This window comes from Carassius carassius, chromosome 38 (genome assembly GCF_963082965.1).
Source record: "Carassius carassius chromosome 38, fCarCar2.1, whole genome shotgun sequence".
Classification (NCBI taxonomy): Eukaryota; Metazoa; Chordata; class Actinopteri; order Cypriniformes; family Cyprinidae; genus Carassius; species Carassius carassius.
Genome location: NC_081792.1, coordinates 8,534,462 through 8,557,332, shown reverse-complemented (window position 1 = coordinate 8,557,332; position 22,871 = coordinate 8,534,462). Strand labels below are relative to the sequence as shown.

At 38.8% G+C, this 22,871-nt stretch overlaps 1 protein-coding gene across 1 annotated transcript; it reads right to left on the bottom strand.

Annotated features, from left to right (window-relative positions):
• Positions 1–852: 852 nt before the first annotated feature.
• Positions 853–19,930, bottom strand: cdh27 (cadherin 27). Its single transcript, XM_059529064.1, has 18 exons — positions 19,788–19,930; positions 19,339–19,585; positions 18,496–18,612; positions 17,883–18,032; positions 17,668–17,812; positions 13,581–13,744; positions 13,130–13,258; positions 12,636–12,818; positions 4,219–4,514; positions 3,224–3,366; positions 2,736–2,963; positions 2,367–2,588; positions 1,992–2,113; positions 1,801–1,896; positions 1,589–1,678; positions 1,440–1,481; positions 1,250–1,336; positions 853–1,154 (listed from the first exon to the last, which is right to left on the bottom strand). The coding sequence occupies exons 2-18, from the start codon at positions 19,363–19,365 to the stop codon at positions 921–923; spliced, it is 2,475 nt and encodes an 824-aa protein (XP_059385047.1). The 5' UTR covers positions 19,366–19,585; positions 19,788–19,930; the 3' UTR covers positions 853–920.
• Positions 19,931–22,871: the final 2,941 nt, after the last annotated feature.

The following is a 22,871-nucleotide window of genomic DNA, read 5'->3' as shown; positions in this document are numbered from 1 at the left end:
TGTTAATGCAATACTTCACCTAAAAAATATACAGGCTACTGTTTTATTTTAGTCAAGTGGGACAGTAAGCTACTGATATTTAATATTACTCCACGACCAGTGTGGTCATGAAAAATCTACTTTATTTTCTCAAATTAAAAGAATACATGACAGCTGGAATGGCATGATGACATGAGGCCAAGTGTGGTGTCCCATTCTCTAAACAAACTTTTTAATTAAGAAATCGGTGCCAATTTGTTTCTACTTCAATCACTGGGTCAAAGGCAAAAATACATTGCTACAGGTAAATCATACATTTTTGGACTATTCAATGACTTCCTTCACGTTTTTGTATGATCTTTTTTAATCGTGTAAGGATAAAAAGCCATTTAAATGTCATATGTTCAGATATACAATCCTCTCACAAAACAGGCAGCACAACTAATAGAAGATTAATAAAGACATAATGCTATGTAACCCTGAGTACAATATTTCAATTGCATTATATGTTTTAAAATATGTAAACATGAATGAAATAGATCATTGTAGTTTCTGAAATTGAGGTAGTAATAACTTTTCTTGGCAGGTGCATTTTACTTGCGCTTGAAACATATCTCTCAAAGGGAGAATTTCACTGACGAATGGCAAGATTTGAGACCAGTTGTGGATTAAGAAATTTAGGCTGTAAAAAATATGCTTTTAACATTCTGTGACCGAATGTGTGTGAATGTTTGCATGTTTGAATAACTCGGAATAATAATTCGAAAAGAAACGATGCTATCATACCAACCCATTAAAGACATAACAACAACATATGAACAAAAAGAGAATTCTAATCCCAATCAAACAGAGGAGTTTATCTATGATTTTTTTTTTTTTTTTCAACAATTAGCCTTCTGTTCAAAACATCGGTGAAACATCTTCTTCCTCCTGACTCCTGACTATCTGGTCCTATTCTCCATCATTTCTGATTTGAACACTTTCTCTGGGCTACAGATATAAGCCAGATTCTTAAATGCTGGTCCAAGATCAGAGAGCTTCTCAGGGTCAAACTCATTCATAGGCAGGTCTATGGGATCCAGGTCTACAAAATTATCAGGGTTGTCCTCAAGGGCGTAAAGCTGAGGTTCGTAATCAAGCAACTCATTTTCTAGGCACTGTATTGAATGCAGCCTCTGAAAATTGAGAAAGAATTATGTTTAGTCAATGAATGAATAAATGTTGAATTTATCTCTTGCGTGCCTGGGTGGCAAACTGAAGGTGGACGTACCTGCGAGAGCAAGCTTTGTAAAGTTGAGCAGCTGATGAAATAGGCACCCCGTCGTCTTTGTGAGCTCCTCCTGCTAAATGTTGAACCCTTAGGGTGTAAGAATAATCCTGTATATTACTGATTTTAAGATTTCACAAGTTTCACTGAACAGTAACAAGTTTAAACATGTAATAAAATGATAAAGGTTTACCTGGTAGCGGTTGTCACTCTGATACTGGTTCCACATCCATGTCTGTTGGAAAAGGAGATAGTACAGTAAATACTGAACCTCTACTTTTAATTTCAAATGATACTTGATTGTGACAGTTTTATAAATGAGATATTGAACTGCAGTATTACCTCACTTGAATAGCACTGTGATCTGTCTCTAGACCAGCACTCATCGATTTCCACTGGGAGACTTGGAGCGGCCATCATTTTGCTAGATACCTGTAATCAACAAATAAAATGAATACAATACAATGCTTTGTAGTGTAAAGAATGACAGCGGCTCTTTAAGAATTTCTTAGTTTTTCCCAAGACCTCATCATGCAACAAATAGAAATGTTTACCCTCTGAATGTCAGCTGTCTGTTGAACCCCATAATTGACAAGAGTTGCGTCCTTTGAGTGACTTACAGATGTGTTCTTCAGTAGAATAGTCGGGACCTTCATGAATGTGGAGTAATAGAGTAAACTTGTATTAGACTTCACTGTGAAAGTGCCATTTAGCTTTTCATTAGAAATCTTAATGAAAGTTTTACCACACAATCAGTGCCAGGTTTCTCTATGTTAGAAGGCAGAAGGGCATCTTCTAAGACATCGTCTACCTGCGCCAGAGACTTCACAGTCCCACAAGAGCAAGTGAGAGACAGCAACAGACATGCTAAAAGGAAAAGTGGCTTTCAGATTCAACATGCTTTTACATCTTAAAAACAACATGTTAGAACATAGTGCACATACATTTGTGTATAATCCTAATGGAAAATCATGATTTCAGGTAAAGCTAACAACATTCCCCCCCAAAATAATTTTTTTTTTTTTAAGAAACAATTTTGTAATAATAGTAGGACAACACAGGATATAAAATGTCTTTATCAAATCAATTTATGGGGAATTTATCAGAATCCTGTGCTCACCCAAAATCATCAGCGTGGCAAGGATGGTAATTCCTTTCATGCCACTTCCCACTTTTTGCTGTGTGTTACGCTGCGTGAGACAGTTTGGTGAAACCACACAATCACACAGAGCAACAGAGAGGTTCTGGAGGACAAACCTGCCCTGTTTATCAGATATTTTCACAATCAGTGTGTACAGACTAGTATGAACACTTTTATCCTTCACCAAATGCACTGTGCTACCTAAAAGACAAAGCAAAAAATATGAAAGGTGATTGATGACTATAGGTCTTGCATAAGAGTTTAGTAAAAGGCTAATCTAAAGTTGAAAAGACTATATAAGGCTCTATATAAAGCATCATATAAAACTCTTTTTTAAATGTTATTTACCATGACTGGGGTCAAAGCTCCATTCTTTCTTATGATCTCCTACTATTTCAAAACTGAACGGGCCGCTGTACGGATCTCCATCGAGGTCAAAGGCTGTGATCTCTGCGTGTGACACTTCATCAGACTGACAGACAGAAATCATGTTCTCCTTTAAAAGGGGCACATTGTCATTTTGGTCTTCAACGTAGATCTGAATGGTAGCAGTGCTTGTCATTGGAGGATGGTCATCTGTCAATTAAATGATAAAAAATGAAAAAAGAGGTAATAATAGTTTTAGCTGTAAACTATGTAGTTATTGTAGGTATTGTCTCTTTCTATAGCTCAAGATGCTGGAATAGGCTCTAGCATCCCTCAGACCCTACATACAGTAGGACAAGCCGTTTGGAACATGGGAGGATGGATGATGGATGAATGTTGTTGTTACCAGTTTATTTTCAAGCCAAATGCAAATAACTATATATACTATATATATATATATATAGTATTACCCTTCTCTGTCACAAGGACAGTGACTGTATAAGTCCCATTGTTCACATGACTTGACTCTCTGTCCAAAGACTCTTTTACAAATATTTCCCCAGTTGTTTGGTCTACTCTGAACCAGCCTGCAGGATCATGATCAATAGAATACCTGGAAGAAAAAAAAAATATTATTAACAAACACAATCAACAGCTGGAGTGCCTTTGATAACCACCAGATGGCACTCCATCAAAGACCTCTGTCACTCATTCTTGGACATCATTTCCCATAACCCTTTGCACAGACTCCTCTACACTCATTGATTGTCTTGTTAACCCTGTCTGCTCCCTCTGTTTAAGCCTGGTTCATTTTGGCAGTCATTGCCAAAATCTTGTATGTGTCAGAACTGCAATTCTAAGCCTTTTATCCTGGTTCTCCTGTGTTTTGGTTCATTGTCTTGTTATTCTGCCTGTTTCCTGGATTACTCTGCTTGCCTCAGCCCCTTACTCTGTCGCTGTTTTGGATTGCCTGTTTGTGTATGACCTTTGCCTGTTTTTGGAATATGTTTGTGGACAACCCCTTCAATAAACTATTGCATTTGGATTTAATGTCCTCATGCAGTTCATTATAGTCTGGATCCCCCATATAGAGTGACACTAAAAAGTATTTGGACCCGTTTATATTAGATATAAAATATCAAGCATATAATTTATCAGTAACTTAAGCAACTGGTTTCAAGGTTAGATATTTTAAAGAAGAACTAACTTCAGCTGTCAAAGAGTAACAACAGGTTAGTTAATTACATTGACATCAATATATCTATTGTTGTATCATCTAAAACCATGGAACAAACTTCCCTATATGAAATTTTTATTCTTGAAAACTGTGTGTGTACCATATTTAAATAATAATAATAATAATAATAATATTTTAATAGAATGTAATTACAGGGCACATTTTAACTATTGCTTCATTGATCAGAAAGTACTTGGAGCCAGAATATTATGATGATTGCACACATACTCAAGTTTGTGGCGACGTCCCGTGTCAGGATCGACTGCTGTCACTTTATCCACAAAAGCACCAACAACACCATTTTCTTCCAAAATTACTTTTCTTACTGGATCTAGGAAAAATGGCGGGTCATTGGCATCTTCCACTGCAATGGTAATATCCCTAGAGGATGGTTTTGCTGGATTTGTGATGATTGTCCAGAGCCCATCTGCAGATCTCTCTTTCACCTCACAAGAGAAATAAGACTCTTCGTTCTCTACAAAGATGGTGAGTTTATGTTCTGCTTTTTCTTCAAAGTCTAAGGGCTTAAAAAAATAAAAAAATAAAAACAATTATACACTCAATACCAGTAGCCTATACAAGGTCAATTTATTCCAAGATCACAGGCATTTTTACTGAACATATGTCATAATAGCAACACTGTAAATTCAAACTGAATGCTTTCACCCAATTAGTCTATAGATTTTAATGAATAGCCGGACATCTGAAATGTACATCTGACTTGTTGAATAATAACCCCATGAATTACATTAAGTATTAAATGTAAACATAATAACACTAGTACCACCATGCTGCTCAGGTCCCAGTTCTCTATGGAGTTATTTTTGTCTTTTTTATTCAAATCAAATATAATGGGTGTGGCGAGTGGGGCGGGGCCGAGGGACGTGGGAACAAGGAGTGAGGCCAGCAATGATTGGGAAATCAGCGACACCTGCGACCCACTGCCGGTCTCGAGTCCCATGTAGGAGATGGAAGGATATAAAACTGGAGCGACGACAGTGAAGGACGAGAGAGGACCAGGCCTGGGCTTTTAGTTGTGTTTTGGTTTTATTTGAGCGCACCAGTCGTCCGTGAGGGGCTAGTGCGCTGTTTGTGTTTATTTTGTATTATTAAAATGTTATTTGATTGTCCGCCGGTTCCCGCCTCCTTCTTCCCGATGATTATTAGAGTTTAATTCATTACAATGGGCCTCATTTACAAAATGAACGTACAACAGAGAATTGGCTGTACGTTCGTTTCAACACAAAACTCAGAATTTATCAATACGTACGTGAACAGTGGCTACAATCAAATCTCACATCGGGTCTCAGCTCAGTAGCCTAGCAAGGTTTATTTTTTTTATTGTTTTTTCAGCCTGAACTTGCGCACAGCCTATAAATCTGGTGGAGAATTGTAGAATGACATAATTTTGTTATTTTGGGTTATTTTCCTGACCTTTCCGAAGCTCATTAGTCAATCACTGACCAGTAAGATTAGAACGTCTTTTTTTCTTTTTCCTTTTTTTTTTATTAAATTTTTTATTTTATTTCAGGGCTAACTTTATAAGCGCGAATAGCTGCATAAAAAAAACCCAGACCATAAGGATTTACACATTATCACATCATGTACCTACGGCGCTTCTGTGAACGGAGAAAAACAGAAATCTAGTCTATAAAAGGGATCAAATAAATAGGACCACATAAAATATATAATAGGCTATAATATAGTAGAATTAACAGATTTACAAAAGAAAAAGAAAAAAACTGTGCTTCACAAGTTCGCACTAACATATATATAATATAACTGAGCAATTAGTCAAGTCTGCTTTATTGTCAATTCTTCCACATGTACAGTATATACATATAAATAATTGAAATTGTATTACTGTCAGACCCTTGGTGCATACAGATAACACTAATAGTAGTAGCTTATTTAGTCTGGTCCATGGGGAAAAGGGGGGGTGGGGGGCAAGGTCGGGAGGGAGTTCAGCTTCCTGTGAGCCTGATGGATGAAGCTGTCCTTCAGTCTGCTGGTCCTGGCCTGGAGACAATGCAGTCTCCTCCCTGATGGCAGCAGACTGAAGAAGCTGTGGGACGGGTGGGTGGGATCACCTGCGATGCAGAGGACATTACGGGTGAGACAGGTTCCATAAATGTCCTGGAGGGAGGGGAGAGAGACACTAACGATCTTCTCAGCTGCTCTCACAATGCGTTGAAGAGTCTTCTGGCAGGATGCGTTGCAGACACCATACCACACAGTGAGCTAGTCAGGATGCTATTGATGATGCCTCTGCAGAAGGTGTACATGATGGGTGCCGGGGCTCTGGCTCTTCTCAGGTTGTGGAGGAAGTAGAGACGCTGCTGTGCTTTCTTGGCCAGTTCTGTGGTGTTGTCAGTCAAGAAGAGGTCTCCACGTTCAGAGAGAGATTGTTGTCACTGCACCACCCGGCCAGGCGGCTCACCTCGCTTCTGTAGTTTGTCTCATCTTTGTTGCTAATGAGACCCACCACAGTCATGTCATCCGCAAACTTAATGAATAGGTTGGAGTTGCGTGACAGTGTGTAGTCGTGGGTCAGCAGAGTGAAGAGGAGGGGGCTCAGCACACATCCTTGGGGGGCCCCAGTGTTCAGTGTGATGGTGCTGGATGTGTTGCTGCCCACCCGTACTGCCTGAGATCTTCTGGTCAGAAAGTCCAACAGCCAGTTGCACAGCGAAGTGAGACCCAGCTGGACCAGTTTGTGAATGAGCTGTTGAAAGATGATTGTGTTGAATCCTAAACTGAAATTTATGAACAGCATTCTGATGTATGAGAATTTTTCCTCTAGATGTGTGAGTGCTGAGTGGATGGCAGTGGCGATGGCATCATGGGTCGACCGGTGGCACCGATATGCTAACTGGAAGGGGTCCAGGGAGGGGGGAGGGCAGACTTGATGTGGTGCATGACTAGCTGTTCAAAGCACTTCATGAGGATGGGAGTAAGTGCAACAGGACGGTAGTCATTGAAGCAGGATGGAGATGGCTTCTTCGGAACTGGAATGATGGTGGTAGCTTTGAAGCATGTGGGGACAACAGCCTAACTAAAGTGAGATGTTGAATATGTCTAGGAAGACATCAGTGAGTTCTGCTGCACAGTCTCTCAGTACATGCCCAGGAATGTTGTCAGGACCCGGAACTTTGCGTGCATTGATCCTGCTGAAGGATCTCCTCACGCTGTCTGGGGTGAACGTCATCACCTGGTCACTGGGAGGAGGTGGACTGTTCTGTTCCAAGGTGCTGTTTTGTGCTTCAAAGCGAGCGAAGAAGGTGTTCAGTAGATAGATGGTGCTGTTACAGGTCCGAGGTGGGGGCTTGTAGTCTGTAATGGTCTGTATCCCCTGCCACAGGCTCAGAGAGTCTCTGCTGTTGCTGAACTGATGGGCTATCCTCCTGGAGTGCTGTCTCTTAGCCTCTCTGATGCCGCGTGATAGGTTGGCCCTGGCTGTCCTCAGGCCCACCTCATCTCCAGCTCTGGAGTCAGCGTTCCGAGCCTTCAGGAGTCTGTAGACCTCCCCTGTCATCCACGGCTTCTAGTTGGCCCGGACAGTGATGGTCTTTGAGATAGTCTTGGAGCTCTGTGGAGTTATTGTATGTGGCAGCCTCCTTACACATATTCCAGTTAGTGGTGTCAAAACATTCTTGAAGAGCCTCTGACAACCTTTCCGGCCACACTTGTATCTGTTGCTAATTAGTAGCATATGTAGCACAAAACCACATTCTTTTCTGTGGTATTTTTGTGTGTGTGTGTGTGTGTGTGTGTGTGTGTGTGTGTGTGTGTGTGTCGATTTTCTGCTTGCGAGTTGAAATGTTTTGCTTTTGAGGTGAAGCTGTATCTCATTGGGCAGTCTCTACCCACCAGGATGAAAAGTCTTTTTCTATTGGTCACTCTCAATTGAAGTGACAGGTTGACCATGCCCACTACGCTTTCCCACCACTGCCGTCGCCAGTCTGACAGAAGAGTGAGCAGGGTTGTAGCAATGGTGAGCAACAGGTCGTAATTACCGTGATAACCAAGGGTGTGGAAAAGCTCCAAGTAAAACATCTTGTGTTGTCATCTTAAAATTACAGTAATAGAGTGAGGGAACTATGACGTCAGAATCCGGAAGAGTAATTCTCTGTGTTTGTTCGAGATTTTCTTTTTTGTTAACAACTGTTTATTGAATTTTCTTCTGGGAACAATAGTATAAAACAAAAAGCAACTTTGTAAATTGATAACTCAACCCACACCCTGGTAGACTTCAAAATGAATAATAAAAAATTATAAATAAAGTAAATAAATAATAATAAAAATAAATTAAGTAATATTAATACGTAAATAACAATAAAATAATTTTTTGCAAAGACTTTAGAAAATATGACACAACATTAAAAGCTTAAAGCCATAAATTTAAGTTTTTACATTAGATCCATGTATAAGAGAAGTTGAGAGTTTCATCGAAATAGTGTCCAACAGATACACAGTCCAGGTTTGTCTGTCCATTGTGTGAGGAGGATTCCAACGGTTGACTAGCAACTTTTTTTCTGCTGTCAGAGCAGCTAACAGTAAACATCTTTGTCTGACAGACAAGATGAGGTCCCAAAAGTTATTCTTGAAAAACTGGCATGGAGTCAAACATATCTCAGTACCCAACAAATAAGAAAGGTCCTGTGAGATCTGAGTCCAAATAAAAGTGAGAGAGAGGGGCACTCCCTCCAAATAATGCAAAAACGTGCCTAAAAAAGATCCTTGCACTTAGAGACTGCACTTAAGAGAAGATGACAGATTCATAAAAAAAAAAAACTTTTATTGGAGTCAATAAGCTTTGCTCATCAGCATTTGCCAATTATCTGCCATTCTTCTCATCTCTCCACCTCTCATGCTCTGTCAGGTTGGATGGGGGCAGACATTTTGACATAATCAAGTTTCTCCAGAATTATTTGATTGGGTTAAAGTTCAGGCGGTGACTGGGTCACTAAAGGACATTCACAGAGTTGTCTATAAGCCACTCTTGCTGTGTTCATAAGGCCATTGTCCTATTGGAAGATGAACCTTCTGCCCAGTCTCAGGTTCTGAATCCCTTGGACTGGGTTTTCATTTAGGATATCGCTATATTTTGCTGCACTGATCTTTCCTTCTACTCTGATGAGTCCCTCAGTCCCTGTCGCTAAAAAACAGCCCCACAGCATGAGCCTGCTACCAGCACACTTTACTTTGGGGATGGTACTCTTCAGGTGATGAGCAGAGCTGGTTTCCTTCAAACAAAGTTTTTAGAATTGCCACACTGCCATAAATCCCAGATCAGTGGAGTGCTTCAGTGATGTTTTTTCCTTCTGTGGATTTTTTCCTATGTCCACATATGATCATGGAGCTCAACTAGAGTGACCATCAGGTTTTTGGTCACCACTCAAACCAAAGCCCTTCTCCATCAGTTGCTCAGTTTGGCCAGAAGGCCAGTTGTTTAAAACTTCTTCCATTAAGGTTAACAGAGACTACATGCTTCTGTGACCCTTCAATGAAGCATAATTTTTTTTCTGAACTCTTCCCCAGTTTGCTTGACTTAAACTTGTTTCTGATCTCAACAGGCAATTCTTTTGACCTCAGTGCTTGATTTTGGCTCTGATATGCATTACCAGCTGTTAGACCTTTTATTAAGACGTGTGCCTTTTCAAATCATACCCATTCAATTGAATTTGCCACAGGTTAACTTCACTTGGAGTATAGTAACATCTATAAGCAATATGAGTGCTCCTGAGCTAAATTTCAACTGTCCAAGAAAAGGGTATGAATACTTAGCAGAACCTGATTTTACCAAGTGAGAAATGTTCCTGGAACAACATTGCGATTAACCAATCAGATTTGAAGAACAAGTTTATATATTTTGTGAAGTTTACGCTTACAATCACTGTTAGGTGCTTGTACATCAGTGTCATTCATCTACAATCCGAATTCCGGAAAAGTTGGGCCTTTTTTTAAATTTTAATAAAATGAAACCTAAAAGACTTTCAAATCACATGAGCCAATATTTTATTCACAATAGAACATAGATAACATAGCAAATGTTTAAACTGAGAAAGTTTACAATTTTATGCACAAAATGAGCTCATTTGAATTTTGATTTCTGCTACAGGTCTCAAAATAGTTGGGACGGGCATGTTTACCATGGTGTAGCATCTCCTTTTCTTTTCAAAACAGTTTGAAGACGTCTGGGCATTGAGGCTATGAGTTGCTGGAGTTTTGCTGGTGGAATTTGGTCCCATTCTTGCCTTGTATAGATTTCCAGCTGCTGAAGAGTTCGTGGTCGTCTTTGACGTATTTTTCGTTTAATGATGCGCCAAATGTTCTCTATAGGTGAAAGATCTGGACTGCAGGCAGGCCAGGTTAGCACCCGGACTCTTCTACGACGAAGCCATGCTGTTGTTATAGCTGCAGTATGTGGTTTTGCATTGTCCTGCTGAAATAAACAAGGCCTTCCCTGAAATAGACATTGTTTGGAGGGAAGCATATGTTGCTCTAAAACCTTTATATACCTTTCAGCATTCACAGAGCCTCCCAAAACATGCAAGCTGCCCATACCGTATGCACTTATGCACCCCCATACCATCAGAGATGCTGGCTTTTGAACTGAACGCTGATAACATGCTGGAAGGTCTCCCTCCTCTTTAGCCCAGAGGACACGGCGTCCGTGATTTCCAACAAGAATGTCAAATTTGGACTCGTCTGACCATAAAACACTATTCCACTTTGAAATAGTCCATTTAAAATGAGCCTTGGCCCACAGGACACGACGGCGCTTCTGGACCATGTTCACATATGGCTTCCTTTTTGCATGATAGAGCTTTAGTTGGCATCTGCTGATGGCACGGCGGATTGTGTTTACCGACAATGGTTTCTGAAAGTATTCCTGGGCCCATTTAGTAATGTCATTGACACAATCATGCCGATGAGTGATGCAGTGTCGTCTGAGAGCCCGAAGACCACGGGCATCCAATAAAGGTCTCCGGCCTTGTCCCTTACGCACAGAGATTTCTCCAGTTTCTCTGAATCTTTTGATGATGTTATGCACTGTAGGTGATGAGATTTGCAAGGCCTTTGCAATTTGACGTTGAGGAACATTGTTTTTAAAGTTTTCCACAATTTTTTTACGCAGTCTTTCACAGATTGGAGAGCCTCTGCCCATCTTTACTTCTGAGAGACTCTGCTTCTCTAAGACAAAGCTTTTATAGCTAATCATGTTACAGACCTGATATCAATTAACTTAATTAATCACTAGATGTTCTCCCAGCTGAATCTTTTCAAAACTGCTTGCTTTTTTAGCCATTTGTTGGCCCCGTGCCAACTTTTTTGAGACCTGTAGCAGGCATTAAATTTAAAATGAGCTAATTAAGTGGATAAAAGTGTAAAATTTCTCAGTTTAAACATTTGCTACGTTATCTATGTTCTATTGTGAATAAAATATTGGCTCATGTGATTTGAAATTCCTTTAGTTTTCATTTTATTAAAATTTAAAAAATGTCCCAACTTTTCCGGAATTCGGGTTGTATCATTTCCTCTGATTTTAAGGATCACTCATGGTTAAGGTTAGGTTTAGGTGTAGGGATATGGTCAAGACTACATTTTTTGAGTAAAATATGTTGACCTAGGAACACATCTAACTCAGCAATATCAGGACGTGCGAATGCATTGAAATCATTTTAGTTTTTAATAAATTTGCAAATGTAAAAAAAAAAAAAAATGTATTTTGCTTTACAATTATGGTTTATGGAGTGGAGATTGATCTGTAAAAAAAAGTAATTTTAAGAAGTTTAAGATTAAGGCAGCAACATAAAGAAACGTAAAAAAAAGTGAAGGGGTATAAATACACTCTATATGCACTGCAAATAATTTTATCAAATTCTTTTGCTATATATATATATATATATATATATATATATAAAACTCCATATATCTTGGGGATTCTCTCCCCAATGGTATAACTTTATCTTTCTCTTCGTCTGTAAAAATATTGTTTACTCAAAAATCCAAAAACAATAACATTTCCATACTTTATTAACTAAATAAATAAATCAAATTAACCACAAAACCATTAAGAATGACTAAATATTATACATGTCATTATTCAGATGAAATTACCAAGAAGAGCATACCCATCCATTGAACAGTTCAGCTATGAAATTCTATTCACATTCTAATCAGTTTATTCAATTTAATGTTCTCAGCCAATCAGATTCACTTACTCATTATTATTTACTTTTACAAGTAGGAAATATTAAATGAACACGGTGTCGGTTTGTATCTTAGCCCCCTCTTCCCCAGCACAACCAGCAGCAGCATGTTTCCTTTCAATTTTATGATCCGAGCATTTAGCAGAAGCAAGTCTACTTGCTCTGCAGCACTTCAGCAGATCTAGTCTGCCAAGACCAAACCTAAAAATAAAGATTTTACAACCAATCCCGAGAGTTGTCATGACTGAAATGTTTGAACTGCAATCTGTGGTCAACAGAAAAATAAGGTGGGGAGTGTAACATCTTGCCACATCTTGTACTATACTAATGACCTATAATGACTCAATATCCCAAAATTTATTTTGTCTTTATAATGTGATTTAAACAAAGCATGACATTTAAAGAATCGCCTAGAGTGTGTAAACATACCTTAACCACTGTGAGGATTCCATCATTGGTATCTGGATCGGTGTAGATGGAGAAGTGGCCACCTTCATCCCCTTGTATGGAGTATCTGACCCTCCATGCAGCAGTGAGACGCGTGTCAGCATCAGCTGTATGTATTTTGAGAGGTGAAGTACCATTTGTCCCTTCCAACACATTAGCTGAACCCTGGATGAGTGGGAAAATGTAAAAATAATTAACCCAAAAATGAAAGATTGATTGAACACAAAAGAAAATATTTGGAAGAATGTTGGTATACAAACAGTTGCTGGTAGCCACTGACTTCCATTGTATGAAAAAAACACTATACAAAGTCAATGGCTACCAGCAACTGTTTGTTTACCAACATTCTACAAAATATGATCGTTGGTTTTCAACAAAAGAAAGAAACTCATACAGGTTTGGAACAACACAAGGATGAGTAAATGATTACAATTATAATTTTTGGAGAGGGGTGAACTAACCCCTTTTACACTAACCGTTTGTCCTGTGATAACCGGTAGATGGTTGTTCCCATCCTGAAGGTTGACAATTATGGTAGCTGTGCTTGACAGCTTTACAACTCCACGGTCTTTTGCTTCAACATTTATAGTGTATTTATTAGCCACCTGAAAAGAAAACTGGTTTGACTCTTTACATACATACTCAAAAAAACATAAAATCCCCTGGCATATGTAAAGATATTTTAAAGACATGTTTTCACATGTTTCACTGAAACTGAACTGGGATGCCTGTTGGTCTGTCACGCACAAACATGATGGCTCATGTCTTGGTACTAAAATACTCAAATCCTAGCATGACACAGGCATGCATATGCTATAGGCCATTCAGTATGTTATACACTGTACAAGCAACAACAAAGTATAAATATATGCATTGCGTAATCATTTATGTACTTGCGAATTATATCTTCATGGGCTTTTTTTTTACCTCGTAATCAAGGCATCCTTTAAAAGATATTGCACCACTTTCTTGCATGTAGAATTCCACATTTTTAGTTGGTGGAGTGACAGAAGTAATTTTGTAGTCAATGGTGGAATTTGGAGTTCCTGCCGCATCCTTGTCAATAGCTAATACACCTACAATAAAACCACCTGCACGAAGACAATCATAATGTTAATTCATTCCTTTAAGGAATAGTTATTATTTGGTCATCCTCATGTTGTTCCAAATCAATATGACTTTCACCTGTGGAAAACAAAATGAGAAAATCTAAATATTTTCCTAGTCACGCTTTCGCATACAATTGCAATGAATAGGAATGGATTATGCTTTAAAATTTATGCAAAAGGACTTCCTCAAACATATATCTTTCTCAATTAGGTTCACTCAAAACACTCAAGATGATGAAGGTAAGTGTGACGAGTGAGGCGGGGCCGAGGGATGTGGGAACACGAGCGAGGCTGGTGGAGTGATTGGGAAATCAGCGACACCTGCGACCCACCACCGGTCTCGAGTCCCACATAGGAGATGGAAGGATATAAAACTGGAGCGACGACAGTGAAGGACGAGAGAGGACCAGGCCTGGGCTTTATTTTAGGTTTTGGTTTTATTTTGTGCGCATCAGTCGTCCGTGAGGGGCTGATGCGCTGTTTTGTGTTTATTTTGACCATTAAAGTTTTTGTTTGATTGTCCGCCGGTTCCCGCCTCCTTCTTCCCGATGATTACGAAGGTTTTATCATTACAGTGGTGCCGAAACCCGGGAGGAAGCCCTGGAGAAGGAGGGACGCGCTGCTGAAGATCCCTCGCCGCTGTGGTGAATCTGCGGTGCCATGGAGCAGGCGAGGAGGATGCCTCCATGGACGCTTGAGGCGGTGGGCTGGAGTGAGTTGCCGGCGACGGGCGAGCTCGCTGCCGGCCGCCCACGATATGGAGGGGCGGTTGCCGTCCGTGAGGGAGTGGAGGAGTCGGCGCCGATGGATCTTCAGCAGCGCATCCCTCCTTCTCCCGGGCTTTGACATCACTGTAATGAATTAAACCTTAATAATCATCGGGAAGAAGGAGGCGGGAACCGGCGCACAATCAACGGAAAACTTTAATGATCAAAATAAACACAAAACAGCGCACCAGCCCCTCACGGACGACTGATGCGCACAAAATAAAACCAAAACCTAAAATAAAGTCCAGGCCTGGTCCTCTCTCGTCCTTCACTGTCGTCGCTCCAGTTTTATATCCTTCCATCTCCTCCGTGGGCCTCGAGACCGGTGGGTCGAACAGGTGTAGCTCATCTCCAATCACTCCACCGGCCTCGCTCCCACGTCCCTCGGCCCCGCCCCACTCGTCACAGTAAGATTATCTTTAATTATCCACACACAAGGTAAATCCACAAGTAAAGAACAGGGTGGTGATGGAGGGAGGAGCCGCGAAGGAATCAGGAGGAACCATGGCGGATCAGACGGAGGGAGGAGCCATGGTGGAGGAATGGCTGAGGACTCCAGTTGACAGACCAACAGTGGCGGAGCAGATGGGAGAGGGCAGAGACGGAGAGCCGACGAGCCAGGGTGATGGGGATTATCTGAAGGGGCCAGATGTACAGGCGACCGAGGCGTAGGCTGGGATCCGGGAGGCCGAGGTGGAGACGGAGCGACAGAGGAGGAGCAAGGTGGAGGTGGAGCTGGAGGGAGGGAGAAGCCCAATGGAGCCGGTGAGATGGATCTACGAGAAACAGCCAGAGGAGTGGATTCCTGAGGCGATGGCGGGTCGACGACAAGGTGGAGCTGGAGAGATGAGGGAGCCAGGCGGCCTGACAAGCTAATGCAGATGAGGGATCTAGGAGCCATGGTGAAACTGCTGGGTCGACAGGCCGAGGCGAAGACTGGGACTCGGGAGGCTGGAGGCGGAAACAAGAGATCTTCTAGCCACAACGCTGATAGAGACTGGCAAACCCACATCACAGATAGTGAGCTGAGGGTGAGCTGAGGGGCTGACAGGGGACAGCGGAGGTGGTGGTGAGGACTGAAGAAGAGGTGGTGGGAAATGTCTAGGAATGGTCTAATGTGATCCTCGAGGGAAAGGAGGAAGTTGGGGTGATCCATAACCAAAAAAATACAAATAAATAAAAAAATTATTTCAAAAACGAAAGAACAAATGAGGGAAAACATGTCGCTAAACTTTTTGTTTGGGTCGGATCTTCTGTCACAATCAGGTGCACTCAAAACACTCACAAAAATGATGAAGGTAAAATTTTCTTTAATATTTCACACAGAATGTAAATCCACAAGAGGAAGGCTCAGCACATGAAAACATGGACGAGATCTGACAAACAGACATGAACTTAAATACACAGGCAAATTAGGATAATTAACTAGACACAGGTGAACAGAATGAACTAATCAGACACAGTGGGGGGTGGGGGTGGGGGGACTAGGTCAAAACAGGAAAACAAGAGGAAAGACAACAAACTAAAAGTCCATGATCGTACATGCATCGAACAGTACATGCAAAGCTAAAGTTGATTTGATTTGATTACTAGTGAATGAAATTAATGAAAACTGATTCAATTTTAACTTTGAATACAGTTTTTTTTAACTGTCAGTAATATAACGTTAAAATCATCTATCAAATATAAATGTATAGGCTGTTCTGTTAAATGTATAGTAACTTCTGTGACTGAATCACTCAATTCTTTTCATATTCAGCAATTCATTGAAAAGATCTGACTTGAAACATCTGTTCATAAATCAGACACTCTAACTTATCTTAGGGATATGAAGATTTTAATGAATAATAATAATAATAATAATAATAATAATAATGTATATATTTTTGTCACACAATGCTTGTTTGGCACCAAAAACTTGAAATATATAAAACAAGTCATATAGACCACTTTACCATTACTTTCACTGTGCTCATTTTTTAGTTCTTTTGTTAAAATGTTTAACTCTACATTTATGTTAAGTGTATGTATGGTAATTCATATTTTAAGACCTTATAAATAAAAGCTTATTAATAAATGCTAAATATATTTGAGTTTCTTCAACTATGGGAGTAATTTTTAATGAAGGTTAGTCTAATTCGTATAATTATAATTTCATATTTTAATCATACTAATTTTCAGATGACTTTAATGAATAAACTTGTCTTGGACTTAGACTTTCAATCATAAAATATGTATATCAACAACAACATTATTTGTACAGTTATTATGATATGGCATTAAATCAATTTCAAGAACCATTGTGAAATTTACAATATTACAGTTGTCTCTTATAAGGCAATGTGCAAAAGCAGAATTGTGATTATTTTTACTGATTGTCATTTCCAATCAGGCTTAATTGTTAAATTATGCAAAAATATTACTTTGTATTTAGGATCTAAAAAAATTCAACTTAGGGTGTACTCACACTAGGCACGATTGCCATGAACCGGGCCCGAGTACGATTGTCCCCCCTCCCCACTCCCCCTCTGGCCTGCACTCACATAGGGTTTCAGCATTCGTGCCGGAGCACGCTTACGTCATTATGGTGCGACGGTTTCGGGATAAACAGGAAGAGCGGCACTCTCTGAACACAATGGAGTCCATCGCTCTGTTTTCTTTGTGGATAATTTTGTGTCGTTTGGTCCACGGTGGTCCACAGCCCTCTCACAGCCTGTTGTTAAACAGATGTGTCCTTAGTGGCGCAAAATTTTTCACGTAATCGTGCTGCTCGTATGAGGAGGTTTGCAAGGTACCAGCTGAGCTTTTGGAGCGTCGCAAAACCGTGACGCCACGCATCCTGTTCCGTGCTCCAGCACGGTTAGCGCTCACACTGCATGCGAACCGCGCCCGAGTCCAACTGAACCGTGCTCTGGCCCACCTCTTCCAAGCGGGCCAGGGCCGGCCAATCGAGCCGCGCCCGGGCACGGTACGGAGCACTCACACTAGTCAAACGATACACCGCGCTTTGGTGGTCAAACACACTCGGGCACGGTTCAAACTGGCTAGTGTGAGTACATCCTTATAGTCCAAAGGAGCAATGTTAGATGCACATGATTATAGATGATAAAAATGAAACAGTTCGGCACTGATACTGACCTTGTTTTGCTGCTTCATTTATATCGACATCATAAAGCTTCCTCTGGAATACCGGCGGGTTGTCGTTGATGTCCAGTATGTTGACCTCCATGCCTAGTTGTGTATCTACGGCCAAGTTGGACTTATTTCTTGCTTGAAAAGTCAGCTTTGAAGGGAAGGTTAAATTAATTTCAAGCTTATGCCCTTATTACAATCTAATGAAAAATTCCACTTACCATCAGAAGGCTGTACTGCTCATAGTCGACTTTCCGGTGGACTTTAATGACTCCTGTTTTTGGATCGATTGACAGGACACCCTTTGGGTCTTCATCCACACCTTTGCCTTTTAGCTTAAACTCCACTAAATAGCTACGGTCCAGTTTAATCTAGAATTTGGGGAAAGAAATGTTCTTGAAGGCAATTTTATAATATTGTCACCTTACTGGATAACTACTTACTAATTTGTAATTTAACTGATACTTTTTAAGAAAATAAAAAAAATGTAGTTTCTCTTAATAACTTTAATGCATACTGTCCTGCATTATTTGATCAAAAATACAATAAAAACAGTAATATTATGAAATATTATGATATACATTTTCTAAGTTTAAGTTAAAATACAACATCAATGAAATTATAAAACAAATTGTAAAAAAATTGAAATTAAAAGCAATTTTTCATCATTTCAGGCTTCAGTGCCTCATTATCTTTTTTATTTTATTATTTTATGAATGAAAAGTTCAAAATATTTAATTTATTTATTTGAAATATATCACGATACCGCCCCAATCAATTTGCTTTTATTTAATACCAATTTGCAGAGCATTATTTCAGAGAAATTATATTTACCTGGCCCAGATCATAAGGGAAAGGCCCTGGGTGTTCCTCCACAATTTCAAACGAGTCTATAATCCAGGCTCTTTTATGGCGTCTGAGAGGCTCCATGCTGCACAGACAGACAAATCCCTTTCAACAGAAACAGTGTGTGTTATTTACTGCATGCCTCTAAACATTTTACATTAATGAAAACCAGAAAAAAAACTAAAGCTAAAAGAACATTTTAAACCATTGAAAATGCCATTCAGTCATTAACATTCAGATCATTTTTAGTCATTTCTGTCATAAAGGCATGGTCAAAGGACACTTTTTTTTGGCCTACTTTTGAACTTGCTCTGTATGTTCACCTGAGAGAATTGAAAGTTGTGAAACTGGTTTGGGAAAGACCATTTACTAAACTCTCCTCTGTTGCTGTTTTTCTCAACTAACCTCCAGAAAAAAGACTTCCATAAAATGTATAATATAAAATTTTAGTGTATTCTTCTATTATTAATAATAATGATATGATTATGTTAATTATATCTTTACTGCACAGATTACTGATTAAGGTTGAGGTCCCAACATTCACAATATCTTAATTATTACAAATAAACTGACAATGAATTAAGATTTAATTTTTTTTTATTATATATATGCCCCAAAATATTCAATATGACTCAAATGGGAACTGTTAAGGTATAAATAACTTCTCAAGGTAACATAACACATTTTTACTATTACTTTCCTTTGCGAAACAAAGTAAAAATCACCAAAAACACCAAACAAGCAAAAAAAAATAAAAAGGCATTTTGATTAAGGATCTTACTGAATCTTGAGCTATTGAATAACTGTGACAACAATACAAACTGTTCTTACCATAAGCAACAAGTAGCTGAACATCATTGTAGCTGTAATAATTTCAGTTTCTTAATATGAGGTAGAAAGCATTAACACTGGAATCTCACGAACTCTCACGCTCAGACCTGCTTCTGCATTGGACTGAGAGTTGAGATCATACCTGTGTAGTGCAGAAGTACAGGTAACTACACCCCGGGGCAGTCTTAGTTATAGTATGCAGTGTACACACTAAGACATTATAGAGAGAGAGACATTACACATGTTTCTATAGGGGGAGAGAGAGAGATAAAAGGAGTTATCCCACAAAAATAAATAAAAAAATACATATTTCAATCAATTGTTTTCCAGTACAAATATCTAAACATTCTTACAGGATAAATGATTGAAGCTTAACTAATACTTAAAATAGTGTAAAATAACATATATATTTTTTAAATATACAGAAATATTTAGTTTATATTTCTTACCCCACTTGCAGATTGTCGTTTTGAGCATACATCTCACAAAATGATGTCTAGTAGAAAGTGGCAGCAGGTTAAGAAGATGTTTTTGATATTTTTACTGGAGATTTCTGTAGTGCATTTAGCTATCAACATGGATGCAGACTCAAATCCAAATTGTAGTGCATGAACTGTAGAAGTCGTCACTCTTCAGCACAATCTGACTTTGCTGCAGCCTGGAATTGAACTACTGGTTTCGTCTGGTCAGAGGAGAACTGGCCCCCAAACTGAGCCTGGTTTCTCCCAAGGTTTTTTTCTCCATTCTGTCACCGATGGAGTTTCGGTTCCTTGCCGCTGTCGCCTCTGGCTTGCTTAGTTGGGGTCACTTCATTTACAGCGATATCGTTGACTTGATTGCAAATAAATGCACAGACACTATTTAACTGAACAGAGATGACATAACTGAATCCAATGATGAACTGTCTTTAACTATCATTTTGCATTATTGACACACTGTTTTCCTAATGAATGTTGTTCAGTTGCTTTGACGCAATGTATTTTGTTTAAAGCGCTATATAAATAAAGGTGATTTGACTTTGACTCAAGCCCAACCAGGTGTCAGTCAATCACCAGTTCATTGGTCACACATACCTGTGACCACACCTGCAACATCTGCTTCACCAGCCAGAGAGGAAACCACACATTTTTCACTTCAATAACAGGTAGTTGATAAAAAGAATAATTCACAAAAAAGAAATACAGCAAGCCTGTTCAGGGCCCAATTTGTTAAACCAAAGATTGATCCAAATTACATTTTGTAGCTTGGACAAAAGGGTGGTATTGCCCAAAACTCACACATTTAAGTTTCAGTAAAACTTTAGTATAGGGTCTAATTCTCACTAATAACTAGTTGCTTATTAGCATGCCTATTATTTACATATTGGCTTTTTATTAGTGCTTATGAAGTATGTATAATGCATGGCATCCATAATACCCTAAACTACCTTATAAACTATTAATAAGCAGCAAATTAGGAATTAATTGAGGGAAAGGTCATAGTTAATGGTTAGTCAATAGTGAGAATTGGACCTTAAAATAAAGTGTGACCTAAGTTTCTACTTATACTCATTGCGATTTCTGTATTTTTTTGATATACCACTTATTTGAACTTATTTCTAAGTTGCTTAAAATGTGGATTGGATCATTTGCAAGTGGCACTCCTAGCCCTCCACGTGTGTCAGTGTTTAAATGACAGATCTGTGAGTAACATGAAAATCTCTTTATCATGTCAAAATACCATGTTGGAAGTTCAATCAAATTTTTTGCTTTTTCTCTTTTGTTTGGCAACCAAGAGCGATGACATTAACAGACTGCTGTTCAGGAACCTACTGTCACTTTTTACAAGTGCACCTGTCATTTTTAAAGGCCTAAATGTGCAGTCTGAGGAGAGTTTAAAATCATGTGGTAATGTTTGGTGTTTGTAAAGTGAATTCCACAGATTCTGCAAATATCTGAGCATTACCGTAGTAGCATGTTGTAAAAATGTAGTACATTTCAAGAACTTCACACATTAGTCACAAAATTAAAAATGCTTATAGTTCCTGACTGAATTTGTGACTCATGATAGAAGAACATTTTGAACCAAAGACTTCATCTTAAGACAAATATTAAAGGTAACTACATATTATCTGGTAACTCTTTAGAAAACCACACTGCAACAAATGAGTAATGCAATATTAACATTCTAGTATCTGCTATTAACTAACAAGTGAAAACTAAGATAAGTAAAAACATGTTCATTAGTCCTCTAGCTATTCAATAATTTCCATTTTTTTTTATTTCATAATTAATGTGAAACTAATCAAAAAACTAATGCATAATCAACATTTTAATTGTTATACCATAATAGCATTTTTAACCATTTTGATGACTTCACTATAGTCCCTTGCCTTTGTGTCAGTCATGGACCATTTTGTAGGTTTTCTGTCCCCCTTTGTTCCCTGTTTAGTTCCCGTTGCCTTGTCCCTCATTTATTCCCTTGGTTTTCCTTGTGTGTTGCTATGGTGATTTTTTGCTTCCCCCCCCTTATCTGGTTTTCTTTGTTACCCTGTGTATTTATACCCCGGTGTTTGCCTGTGGTTCCTTTTTTGGGGTGTATGTTTCCTGTGTTAGTTCTGTTTTATCTTCTTGTGTTCCCGTGCCTGTACTGAAAGGTAGATCACAATCAAGGAATGATAACATGAAGCTCTAAATATGTACTGATTTAAAGAAATTAAAGAGAGACCCGCACATTTTTCAGTCAGTCTCCACAATTTTGGAAAATAAATAGCTTCGTTTTCACCGATACTCTTTAGCTGACATTTGGCTTTATTTTGATAGCAAAGCATAAGGTGTTGTGAACATCAGAAGGGAAGACATACACCCATCTGAGGTTCTTGAAATACAAACTTGCCGCACCCAGTTTTAGGGTCAACCTCATAAAAACTGTTAAGAACAGGCCATATTTTAAATCAAAAGTAATAATTTGTTTTTGCCTGAATGAAATGCAAATGAAGCCTGGTAGTGCTGTGAAACAGGGGGTTATGAAAATGCTCATGGGAACCCAGGTTTAATTCCCCTACTTTATTGTCTTTGTCCTGTTAATAAAGACGAATAAGTAAAAGAAAACGAATGCTCATTAAGATTTTTTTTTTCATTCTGACATTTTTTTAATAACAATTAAGCATATTTTCCATCAAATTCTCATGAACAAAATCGCATTCTCATTGATTTAATAAAACATTTACAAACTTTAATTTAATAATTTTTTCATACACCATGTTGAATTTCCTTCTGCGTTGATTTAAATGTAAGATCATGGAGTTGATTACAAAGGGATTCATGAACTTACACGGTATTGAAGGTATGCATTTAATAAAATGGTTTGAATAAAAGTGTCTGCCAAAAACTTATGAGTTTGTACTGATGTGCGACGCATGCACATTTCAGCTTCCTTGTTAACCTTATTTGATTCACTCTATGTAAAATTTTTAAAACATAAAAAACATAAAACAAGTCAATTGACAAAGTCAAATAGACCCCTCATTTAAATCTTTTTAGTGTCTTAAAACT

Excerpts from the sequence above, each read along its gene's own strand:
- cdh27 (XM_059529064.1), bottom strand. The coding sequence starts at position 19,365 with ATGATGTTCAGCTACTTGTTGCTTATG. Across the intron at positions 4,515-12,635 it reads GAATCCTCACAGTGGTTAAG|CCCTTAGACTTTGAAGAAAA; the intron begins GTATGTTTACAC and ends TATTTTTTTAAG. Across the intron at positions 2,964-3,223 it reads TGTCCTTGTGACAGAGAAGG|ATGACCATCCTCCAATGACA; the intron begins GTAATACTATAT and ends TTTAATTGACAG.